The following is an 11340-nucleotide window of genomic DNA, read 5'->3' on the forward strand; positions in this document are numbered from 1 at the left end:
AATCTACATGCATTTGGAAGGCTGACCCTACAGGCATCCTCCCAAATATCTCAAGCATCATTAGGGAGGGGCTCATGTGAGGTGTCATAGGAGCTGGGGTGAAGGACTGTGACTTGGCTTATCCAGTTAGTATTCTGTGAACCTTAATGTCTGACTAAGGCTACACATACACAACCTGTCCCTCTTGCAGAAGCCAGTGGGTGTCCGTTTTTAGTTCACACTTGGCTTTTACAGATGTTCAGATGATTTCTTGTTTTTGCCTCTAGCAACTTCATGCAATAATTGCAGCATCTGTCTCAATAAAGTCATCTCAGAAACTCAAGAAAATCCTAGAGGCAAGTGTTTATTTTGTTTATTCAATGTTGTTGTTTTTTTTAAAAAAAAATTGGTGGTAAAAACACACCCCCTTAAACAGTAGTCTTTAGGGGGCTATATATTTAAGTTAAAATGACCCCTTTCCTTTTTATTACAGAATGTTATGTGTTATTAGTTGATGCTTACAATTTTTCCCACCCCTATGATTTCCATAGATAATCTTGGCTCTGGGTAACTATATGAACAGCAGTAAACGAGGAGCTGTTTATGGATTTAAACTGCAGAGCTTAGATCTGGTAAGTAAGGGGAAATATACCCCCAGTGGACTTGAAAGTAGCTTTGCTTGGAAGATTGTTTGCACATCCCCATTTATTTGCACAGCCTGTATGAACAACAGTGTTCTAAGCATCCTTTTAGTGAGTTGTCAGTGAGCTAGGGAAGGAATGGAACCATTGGCTTAGATTTCTAATGTCATATTGTCAAGACAAAGGTAAATTCCAGTTCCCCATAACTTCATTACCCTCCCCTGGTTTGTTTTCTCACCATGATTAAACTCTTCCTTACCACTAACTGCATCAGGTAGACCCCCTGTACAGATTTGCAATGGCAGAGAAGTCTGTTTAGCACTCCCCTGTCTTTTCTGCCAGTTCTAGTTATGAGTCTCTCCACTTTCTGGATAATAGCATTGGACCATTCATAAAAGCAATATGCGATGGACCCTGTTGCTAGGGGTGGGGAATGAATGCCTCTAATGACCTGTAATAAACAATAATTACCAGTGCTATGAAAATACACCAGACAGATTTAATAAGATAACAACATTGATTGCTTTAATGGCCTATAGTTTTCCTGATTTAGATTATTCTTTTCCTTGTGGTCGTCTTCTGACAATATGATGAATTATCATGTTTAAGTAACATAAATAAATTCAAAACTATGGGCAACAATTGCAGGGGTCCTAAAATCCTTTACCTGTGGTCCTCCAGATGTTATTGGACCTCAGTTCCCATCAACATGGCAAATGATCAGAGATGATGAGAGTTCTGGTCCAACATCATCTCAAGAGTCACATGTTCCCCTCCCCTGACCTGTAACATTCATACAGGGCTATGATATCTTCATTGCATTGCACTTACTTCATTGTGTCATGTGTCTATTTCAGTGACCCTCCAGATGTTGTGGACTCCAACTCCCATCAGCCCCAGGGGTGGTGGGATTGTAGCTCAGCCACATCTGGAGAGTTATAGCTTTTCCACCCTTGGTATACAGGCAGATCATGGGTTGGCTGCTAAGGAAAGTTAACTCAAGGATGTTGAAGCCAAATCTAACATACTTCTTTTGCCTCTTCTTTGCAGTTACTGGACACAAAATCAACAGACAGGAAACAAACTCTATTGCACTATATATCAAATGTTGTGAGAGAGAAATATCAGCAAGTATCGCTTTTTTACAATGAGCTTCACTATGTGGAGAAAGCTGCTGCAGGTAACATAGCCAACATTCATTTCCCAAGTACTTAAAAGCAGGTTCAGCTATGTTCTGTGGATACTGTAATACAGTAATGCACCCATGTCCTAGGGAAAGCTACCTGTTTGGAAAAGATACCACCTTGCAGAAGACAGGTGGGCATCTTAAATGTTGTGGGCACAATAGGATACAGAAGCATCATAATTTTTAAATGCCTTCTTGGTTCTTGTAGCACACTGTTCCCTAAAGCTGACATGAGCCTTTCCTCTTTTCAGTAATTGGGCTCCCACACAGTTTGTGTAAAGTCCTTAACTTCAGGTGCAAGAGATGCACATCCTGTTGGAAGGCACGTCTTGTAAATGTTGTGTGAACATACCGAACAGAAAGGATCCTTCCGACAGAAAACTTTACACATAGAGAAATCTTTACTTGGAAGGGGCATGGTGCCCACCTGACAAAATGGCCCACGAGAGGTGGAGGAGATCAGATCCTATTCTCCTACTCCGTTCCACATGGTCAGGGTAGAAACTGTATAGGAGGCATCAGCCCGACTGGAGCATGTGCATCTATATTGTAATGGTGGTTTAAAACAATACCTTCCCTGAACTACTCACCTTCCTTTTGTTTGATGCATCTCCCCCCATCCCATCTCATTCCTAGCCTTTCTGTTCCGTTCCAGTTTTGTCTCTTGGATGCAAAATATAAGCTCACTGGCCTGCAATTCTGGCTTGTGTGTGTGAGACCCTCCATTGTTGGCTTCTCAATTTTAATAGTAGTAGCAGGAACAACAACCACACTTTAACAGAGATTCCCCAATTAAAACTATCCAGGGTCTCAGGCAGCTATATCTCCAGGCTTTGCTACGTGAGATCTGTCTAACTGGAGATGTTAGGGCTCAATTAGGCAATGCGTAGTAACATTTTGACTGTCTTTCCCCTTCCACCCTTTAGTATCCCTTGAAAATGTTCTGTTGGATGTAAAGGAACTCCAAAGAGGTCTCGACCTAACGAAGCGAGAGTACACCATGCACGATCACAACACCATGCTGAAGGAGTTTATTCAGAACAATGAAGGGAAACTGAAGAAGCTGCAGGATGATGCAAAAATAGCTCAGGTATTCTGTGTATCCCAGCAGTTGTTCAGTGGTCTAGCTTTCAGGAACGGAGAACTTTTGTTACCTTTTTCAAGCTCAAAGATGTTCCTTTTGGAGTAGGCGCGACAAGTATTCACTGATTCCCCTGTTCTAGTGTAGTGTTGTATAGTTAAGAGTGTCTAAATGAACGAGAGCCAGTGTGGTGTAGTGGTTAAGAGTGGTAGATTTGTAATCTGGGGAGCTGGGTTCGCGTCTCCGCTCCTCCACATGCAGCTGCTGGGTGACCTTGGGCTAGTCACACTTCTTTGAAGTCTCTCAGCCCCACTCACCTCACAGAGTGTTTGTTGTGGGGGAGGAAGGGAAAGGAGAATGTTAGCCGCTTTGAGACTCTTCAGGGTAGTGATATAGCGGGATATCAAATCCAAACTCCTCTTCTTCTTCTTCTTCTTCTTCTTCTTCTTCTTCTTCTGAGCTTAGGCCAGTCATTCCCCCTCAGGGGGAATAGAAGGGGAACAATGAATGCTTCTCTGTGCTGCTTGAAGAAGGAAGGGTGGTTGAAAAAAAAACAATAGAACGTGTTTATCCTTTTGTAGTATTGATGTGACATCTGTCACTGAGAGTGACTTCACACCTTATGCAATAGCATTTCATTTAGTGGCATGTGCAATCATGCACCCTTAAACATCTCTCTCTCTCTCTCTCTCTCTCTCTCTCACACACACACACACACACACACACACACACACACAGCTATTTTCCAGGGGAAACACACAGATACTTAATGTTTAGTAGCTCCACTTAAGTTTCATTATTTACTTTCTTGGTTAAAATAATAATGGTAGAAACAAGTTTCTTCCTTTTATCTGTTCTGAACCTGCAAAAGGCAAAAATGGTTGAGTAATCCCAGCACAAGAGGGCAAATTAACAGCAGTACATGGCAGAACTTCAAAATGCCTATTTTCAAACTGCAAGTTTATACTTGGAACTGGGATTTTTCTTGCTTTCTAAGGAAAGACCTGAAATTGCGCACTTTGCAAAACAGGTTGCAAAGCAGGCCTCCCTTCTGTTGCACTGGTAATAGAGGCTCCAATGCACCTACACTCTTGTCTCTGCTGCTTCCTTCCTGATTGCTTGCCACCTGATCAGCCTTCAGCTTGTGGGGGGTGGTTTCCTTTTCGTGGGTTAAACACCATCTTGCATAGTTTGGGTTATGCCTTGAGATTTGTTGAAATGAAATATATATATATATTAAAAAGGCTCTCTTTTACAGGATGCCTTTGATGATGCTGTGAAGTATTTTGGAGAGAATCCCAAGACGACACCTCCATCAGTCTTCTTCCCAGTCTTTGTTCGATTTGTGAAAGCTTACAAGGTAAACAAAAGTTCAGTTCACTTCTGTTATTCTTACAAATGTGGCCACACTTTCTAACCAAAGGCTCCCTCTGTGGTTTTGTAGTTTCCTTAGCAAATACACAGATAGCTCAGTCGGTAGAGCATGGGACAGTTAATCACAGGGTTGTGGGTTTGAGCCCCATGTTGAGTGAAAGATTCCTGCATCGCAAGGGGTTTATGATCCTCGTGGTCCCTTCCATATGATTTATATGAAAGAGCCTTAAGGTTCCATCTTTGGAAAACGTGTCCCAGAACAAAGGCCAGATTGAAACTTGCCCAACCTCTTGGGGACTGCATTCCAATGATGACTGGGGCAAAATGAAACAAAATCCAACAGGGGGTAAGAGAAGACAAACACACACCAGACATCAGGAACACACAGCACTCCTGCTGTGTTACACACATTCAGACATGCAGAGGTCATGCACGCAGGTATACATGTGGCTGGAAAGATCTGCCACTAGGTGACTTCAAAAGAGAGGGGGAATAAGGCCGTTAGTGACTCCTAGCCCTGATGACTATGCTCTCCACTGTCGGAGGCAGTATGCCTCTGAATGACAGCTGCTGGGAATCACAAGAGGACAAATTCTTGAAGAAATTCTTGGGAGAATTTGCCGTATCATGCCACAACAGGAAGCGGCACATCCAAGTTAAACTGGCTTTAATGAATTTGTATTTTGCTGAGTGAGCTAAAAACGAATCCCATTTTTTTGAAGTCGTTGCGAACTCTAACCAGTGTGTGTATTTCATTTAAAATTGTCGATAGCAAGCGGAAGAGGAGAACGAGTTGAGGAAAAAGCAACAGCAGGCATTGATGGAAAAACTTCTGGAACAGGAGGCACTGATGGAGCAGCAAGACCAAAAGGTAGCAAACAAACAAGCCATTAATCGATTTTGGTTACGTGCACTGATAAAGTGGCACGTGTTGGTCCCGTGAAAGAGATCGTCTTATTGCAGAGCAGCCGATGTGGTGCAGTCCAGATATTATTGAACTCCAGTGGTTAGGGATGATGGGAGTTGTGGAATACACATCTGGAAAGCACCACCTTGGTTGCTGCTGCCTTATTGGCTGAGACTGCTTCTCTGAGTCTTTGGGATCGGCAAGGAACCAACACTCCAAACAACTTTCTGTCAGGTGTTTTCTCTGAGAGATAACTATTGAAGCTCTCTGTCTCATAGAGACATTTTAACAAGGCAGACATACAAGAAACTTACAAGGAAACCAGAGCAGTTTCATGTGTATGCCCTTTCCTGTTATTCCTAAATCTCAGAAAGGTGTTTATTCTCCTAAAGCCATTGATACAATGCTTGGAATTTGCCCTGTTTGAAAGATGCTTACTGAGAAGTAATGAGCATTTGTCTCGGCCAAGCAATTCGATAATAGGAAGACATTCAGCACATAGTCACCCATAAGTATGCAGTGACCAAATGTGAAGGAAGGCTAGTCGGAAGAGGCTCAAAGAAAACGCAGTGGCAGAAACGGCCGTTTTGGGTTGCATCTAGCATTTTCCAGAGTTCTGCTTGGCATATGAGACCCTCTCTTCCATGATAATATATTTTAACAATGCAATTAGGAATTTTCACCATGCAAGGTCAGGCTACACAAAGTGACTTCTACAGATATTTGCACAAAGCACCCCCACCTCCTGTAATGTCAGGATTGTGTTCCCCACTTTTCCAGTGTCTTGGCCCTCATGGCAGCTTTACAATTGCCATTGATATTGTGTAGAACAATAAAAAAGAAACAACAAAAACAAAAACGATCAGCATGACAATGTATAAATAACAAAAACTAGCTAAAAGCAGATTAAGTGTTAGGATGTGACAAACAAGACAGACCACACTTGACATCTAAACAGTAATAATCATGGTGCCAGATGGGTATGCCTGGGAATAGCAATCCATAATCAGGGAGCCACCACATGAAAGGCCCTTATTTTGATTAACCTCAGAAGGCCAGGACCCCCTGAGACAGGCCTCAAACATTGTTCTCTCAGCCGAGAGGTTGGTGTAGGAAAAGGTGGTCTTGTAGATACTCTGATCCCAAACTTTTCAAAGTTTCATAGGTTAGAACCATAACTTCCCATTCCCCCCCCCCCGAAGTGAACTGGGAGTTAGTGAAAATGAGTGCAGGTGAAATATGTGTAGGGCTGGGGAAAGAAAGACAGGGTTGACCTAGTGGTTCTAACTCTGTACGGGGCAGGTACCTAAGTTACACCTCAAAGAGAAGAGCAGCTGTTTTCAGCATCTTGTTGGCCACTCCTTTTTACCGTCCTTTGCTCCCTTTCAGTCTCCGTCTCATAAAACGAAGAGGCAGCAGCAAGAGCTGATTGCAGAGCTAAGACGGCGACAAGTCAAGGACAATAGACATGTGTACGAGGGGAAGGATGGAGCTATCGAAGATATCATCACAGGTAAAATAATAATAATGAGGAGGAGGAAGAGGAAGAGGCTGTTCCAAAGTGCCCCTTCATAGCTTTCACTTTGCAAAGCTCTAACATAGCTTTTTAAAGTGTTATAAATTGATTTAAGTGACAATAATCACACGTATCAAGTCATTTAACAAATGGTGCACATTATATAGCGCTCAGGGTTTCAGGCCTGTTCTTTGGCAAGGCCTCGTTGACATAACATTTGTGTATTATTTAATTTCTCCTTCACTTCAGCATGCTCTCATAACTCAAGCTGTAGACCACGTAGAGCCTTATTAGACGTACAGTGGTGCCCCACAAGACGAATGCCTCGCAAGACGGAAAACCCGCTAGACGAAAGGGTTTTCCGTTTTGGAGGTGCTTCGCAAAACGAATTTCCTATGGGCTTGCTTCGCAAGACGAAAATGTCTTGCGAGTTCCTGCGGGGTTTTCCCCCCCCTTTTCTTAGCCGCTAAACTGCTTATCTGCTTATCTGCTAAGCTGCTAAAAGCAGCTAATAGCGCTAATAGCGCTAAGCCGTCAATGGGCTTGCTTCACAAGACGAAAAAACCGCTAGATGAAGAGACTCGCGGAATGGATTCTTTTCGTCTTGCGAGGCACCACTGTATTTTTGCAACAGGTGCATGCCTTGCAAATCTTTGAGTATTTTTGATCCATGTGCAAAGCCACTGGTGTTGAGCCTTGCTTTTAAAAGCTCTTGTTTTGTCCTTCAAGTCCTACTAATGGTAATTGCTCCAGCATTAAATATGTGACGGAGGACAAAATTGTGTGATTTGGATTTGTTGAACGATTTTGAACTTCAGAGCTGCATATTCCTCTTGCAACAGACTAATACTAGTCCCTTTCTGCAATCCATAATTGAACGCAATAGGCTGACAATGGCTGGGTCTAATTTATAGCAGCCATGACAAGTACAGTATGGGCAAACTACTCCTGCAACAGACAGGTGATTTGCTGAAATCTGATTTAGTGGCTTCTGTGACAATCACAGAGTGGATGAAAACAGCAGCAGCTAATTGTTAATAATTTCTCCATAATCAGCAGTAATAGGTCCCTGAGTATGAGTAATACCAAATGCAAGCAACAAATACGGTGGGTTTTAAAAACATCCATGCACAGATGCATGGATCCTATCCAGCCAGGACTTCACTAGCATCTTATGTCTCATTTTCAGTGGTAAATTTATGGCTGATTCCTGACTGAGACTTCGCCTAGGGTTTACTTTGCCCACTCTGTTGTTGTGTGATTTCATTTCACTAAGTTCCAAGAGCAGTCCATCAGAGTGCGAGAACAGCCATGCAAATAAATGTTGTGCTGAGATAAAAGTGTGCACTTCATCACGCCCTTGTTCATACACCAATTTTACCTTTAAAAAACACACCCCAGTAACTGTTGTGATTTGCAGAAAGATAATTCTACTGGTAACCCAGCCAAACAAATCCTATTGTGGTTAAATGACTGAATAAGCCACCTCAGGGTGTCTTTAACAAAGCACTAACAATGTACTAATACAATAGATCTTTGCTTCTTACTGTATATTCTGTCTTGTCTGGCTGTTATTTTCCATGCAGTGCTGAAGACTGTGCCCTTTACTGCTCGAACGGCCAAGCGTGGCTCTCGTTTTTTCTGCGAACCTGTTCTCACAGAGGAATTCCATTACTAAACCTTTCCTCTTTCACACCCAACGCTCTTTAAAAAAAAAACAAAAAGGTTGCTGTAGGTTTTTGACGTTTCTCTGCAATATAGCTGTTTGAATGGATTAGTGATGTTTGGCAACTCGTCGGAGTCATATTTGACATCGCTCATCTCATTGCATGTTTTTGCCTGTCAGGAACCTTTTTTTGGTTCCCTTCCATCCTCCCAGTGACCGTTTGTTCTACCTTCCGCATTTCAGAGTCACCCTGTGGGCTCAGCGCCATAGAGCAGCAAGTGATGGAAGTCACAGAAATGTCCTCAAGGCCCATGGTGGCTGCGCTTCAAGCCAGCCACCACAATTTGCAAGGGATGGTTGTGGGTTGTAATGGCAAATGTGATGGACAGTTCACTTGGCTTTTCTGTGTCTTCTCCTCTGGGCTCTCGCACCTCCTTTACTTCGTGACTTGATCTATGTTGCATGAGTCCTGTTAAGCCAAGCCTATCTCTGGAAGCAAACCTAGTATACATCAGTGAGCCAGGCTGAATGTTTATGGGCTTTGTTTTATGGCATGTAAAATGAAGTCACTGTTTTGTGATCTGTGAGCACCTATTTCCACATGGGTCCTTCTAACCATCGCTTGCATGTTTGTGTTTGCATGTGTGAACAGGAATAAAATAAATGTGGTCATGGTCCCCGCACCCACTCCCTTTGTTTTTCACACCCACAGTCGTTAGCTTCAGTTCCATGGCAACTTAATGGGAAATCTCCTTTGAGCCAAGTGGTAGCCTCACTTAAGATAGCATTCTGCCTTTGATCAGTTCAGTCCTTCGTAATAGTGGAGGCTGGGCAAAACCCAGGACCCAGGCAGACCATGGTTCTGAAAGCAGGTCTTGACTTCTGAGCCCAAGCCATAAGAAATAAATTTTAAATAATTCTCATGCTACGCTCATCTAGAGCCAAGAAACAAAGATTGAGGGGCTGGATGAAGAAACTACTCAGGCAGCAGATAAGGCCTAGTGAAGCAATATGATCAAAATTGCCTTGCCATAGAAGATACCCTGTGTTATTGTCATGGAATTGGATCCATTAACATCTTGCACTGTAGAATGTTTTTTAAAAAGGAGTGCTGTTTACGCTGCATGTGTCTGTCAATGCTGTTGTCTTTGATACAAGAACCAATCATCTTAAAGCAGCATTTCATTTCCTACTGGTGTAATATGTTTTAATGGGGAGCTTTAAAATAAGAATGCTGCCTGTTAACTCCTCTTTTGCTCTTTCAAGTTAATTGCTGGACAGTCATCCTGGAGCCAATGTTCAAAGCAGCTTGGAATTTTATTAGTAAGAGGCTTACAATGGCCACCTCTTTCCTTCCCGTTCTTTTTTAACCTTCTTTAAGCCTCCACCTCACCCACTTTTGCTTTACTTGCTAACATGTGTGGCTTTTTACATTTATTTTTTTTAAAAATAAATATATTATTATTTTGCTTTTTGGGCACAGAATTGAGTTGCTCTTCATGTTCCATCCCATTTTTAACTTAACCATCATTCTGTGTTTTTTCCCCCTTCTGTTTAGCCTTAAAGAAGAATAATATCACTAAATTTCCAAATGTTCACTCGAGGGTAAGGATTTCTTCTAGCACACCGGTGGTGGAGGATACACAGAGCTGGCAAGCATCACTTTTTACTTAGCTTCCTCCTCTCTCTGTATGCCAACACAAAAACTGCTGCAAATCACAGCCAAGTTTAAGATAAAGGAGGGATGACGCTGTAAGCGTTTAGCAGCGTTGCTGGTGCTTTTCGGTCTTTCTTCTGTTGTGTGTTTTTATCTGTAGCGTGTGGGATGGATTAATCTGCAGCTCTTGCCTGTGCTGGATGACGTCACATCACTTAGTGGCTCCTCCCTTTCCACTCTTCCACAAAATAGATGTTGTTGCCTCTGTGTTGTACTGATGAGTCTGTGTTCTGCAGAGAGGGAAGGGGCACAAAGTAGGGTTGCCAACTATTTTACAGGCGCTGTGCTCCTTTTTTTTTTTTAACAGCAGCCCATCAAACAGCAATATAGCATGTCCTGACGTAAGCATACAGTGTATAAAGCTTTGCCCGTTCCTTTTCCATATGCCAGGTGGTTCCAAAAGGCATTTTGCCATACTAAAGAAATGTGGGAACCTCTCAGAAATGGGAGCTTACGTGCAAAGATTTATTTGTGTGCTCTGTCTACCCTGCAAGGACAGTGGATTCAGGCACTATTAGTGAAGCAAACCCTAGGAAAAGAGAAAAGGCTGTGTGTGGATCTTATGGCTGTTAGTTGCATCTTAGCAATTAACTATTATTCCCACATCTACTAGCTGCCCCTGCCTCCCCAATTGGGTCTTTGGGAGCCTCCTGTGATTTACAGCCAGTTGCTTTATCCAAAAGACCTCGGGGGGCTGCTAGTGAATCCTATTCTTGTAGGCTGAGTAAGCGCTACAACTAAATCTTCCCTGCGAGGGGGGACTGTCATTCTCTTTGCTCCTCTTTTAACAACGGCACCTTTGTTTGCCTTTCTGCTTCAGTAGCAGCGCTTCCCATAGCAATGGCAGCCAGCCTTACACTGTACGCTGCCACTGAGAGCATTTGGCTGGCTTCTTCGAATTATCAGTGCGGGCTCTGGGAGCATCAGCTATGTTGAGGGGCAATTCCTCTGAAAGTGCCCGTTTCCTGTATCCATCTCATTCTCCTGGAGCAGGAGTGTGCATGGACCTTAGAATAAAATCTAAGAAAAAACAATGGAGAATAGTGTGTGTGTGTGTGTGTGTGTATGGATAGCACCTTCGTGCTGCTATGTATGGGAGTGTGTGTGAGTAGGGAGTTTATAGGGAACCCTGTTGGTGGAAAGGGAAACAAATTCAGGATAGGTGTGTGCTTTTTGCTCCTGATGCAGCACTGTCCCCAGTTTCAGCAAATAATAATAATGATAATAATAATGATGATGATTTATTATTAATACCCCGCCCATCTGGCTGGGT

General features: G+C 42.8%; 1 protein-coding gene across 6 annotated transcripts in view; it reads left to right on the plus strand.

The window, feature by feature from the left end:
* FMNL2 (formin like 2) overlaps positions 1 to 11340 on the plus strand; it is a 188430-nt gene that overhangs the window by 173397 nt on the left and 3693 nt on the right. For 2 of the 6 annotated variants that reach the window (XM_081871234.1, XM_081871237.1), the window contains 8 exons: positions 267 to 335; positions 531 to 611; positions 1671 to 1800; positions 2733 to 2896; positions 4146 to 4247; positions 5034 to 5132; positions 6558 to 6681; positions 9909 to 10282. In XM_081871234.1, coding sequence (XP_081727360.1) covers positions 267 to 335; positions 531 to 611; positions 1671 to 1800; positions 2733 to 2896; positions 4146 to 4247; positions 5034 to 5132; positions 6558 to 6681; positions 9909 to 10024 — 885 coding nt within the window. In that variant the 3' untranslated portion in view covers positions 10025 to 10282. Of the gene's footprint in view, positions 1 to 266; positions 336 to 530; positions 612 to 1670; positions 1801 to 2732; positions 2897 to 4145; positions 4248 to 5033; positions 5133 to 6557; positions 6682 to 8270; positions 9791 to 9908; positions 10283 to 11340 lie in introns of those variants that run through there. The other 4 variants (XM_081871235.1, XM_081871239.1, XM_081871236.1 and 1 more) reach the window with 3 other exon arrangements.

Source organism: Podarcis erhardii (genome assembly GCF_964252035.2).
Source record: "Podarcis erhardii genome assembly, chromosome: 1".
Taxonomy (NCBI): domain Eukaryota; kingdom Metazoa; phylum Chordata; class Lepidosauria; order Squamata; family Lacertidae; genus Podarcis; species Podarcis erhardii.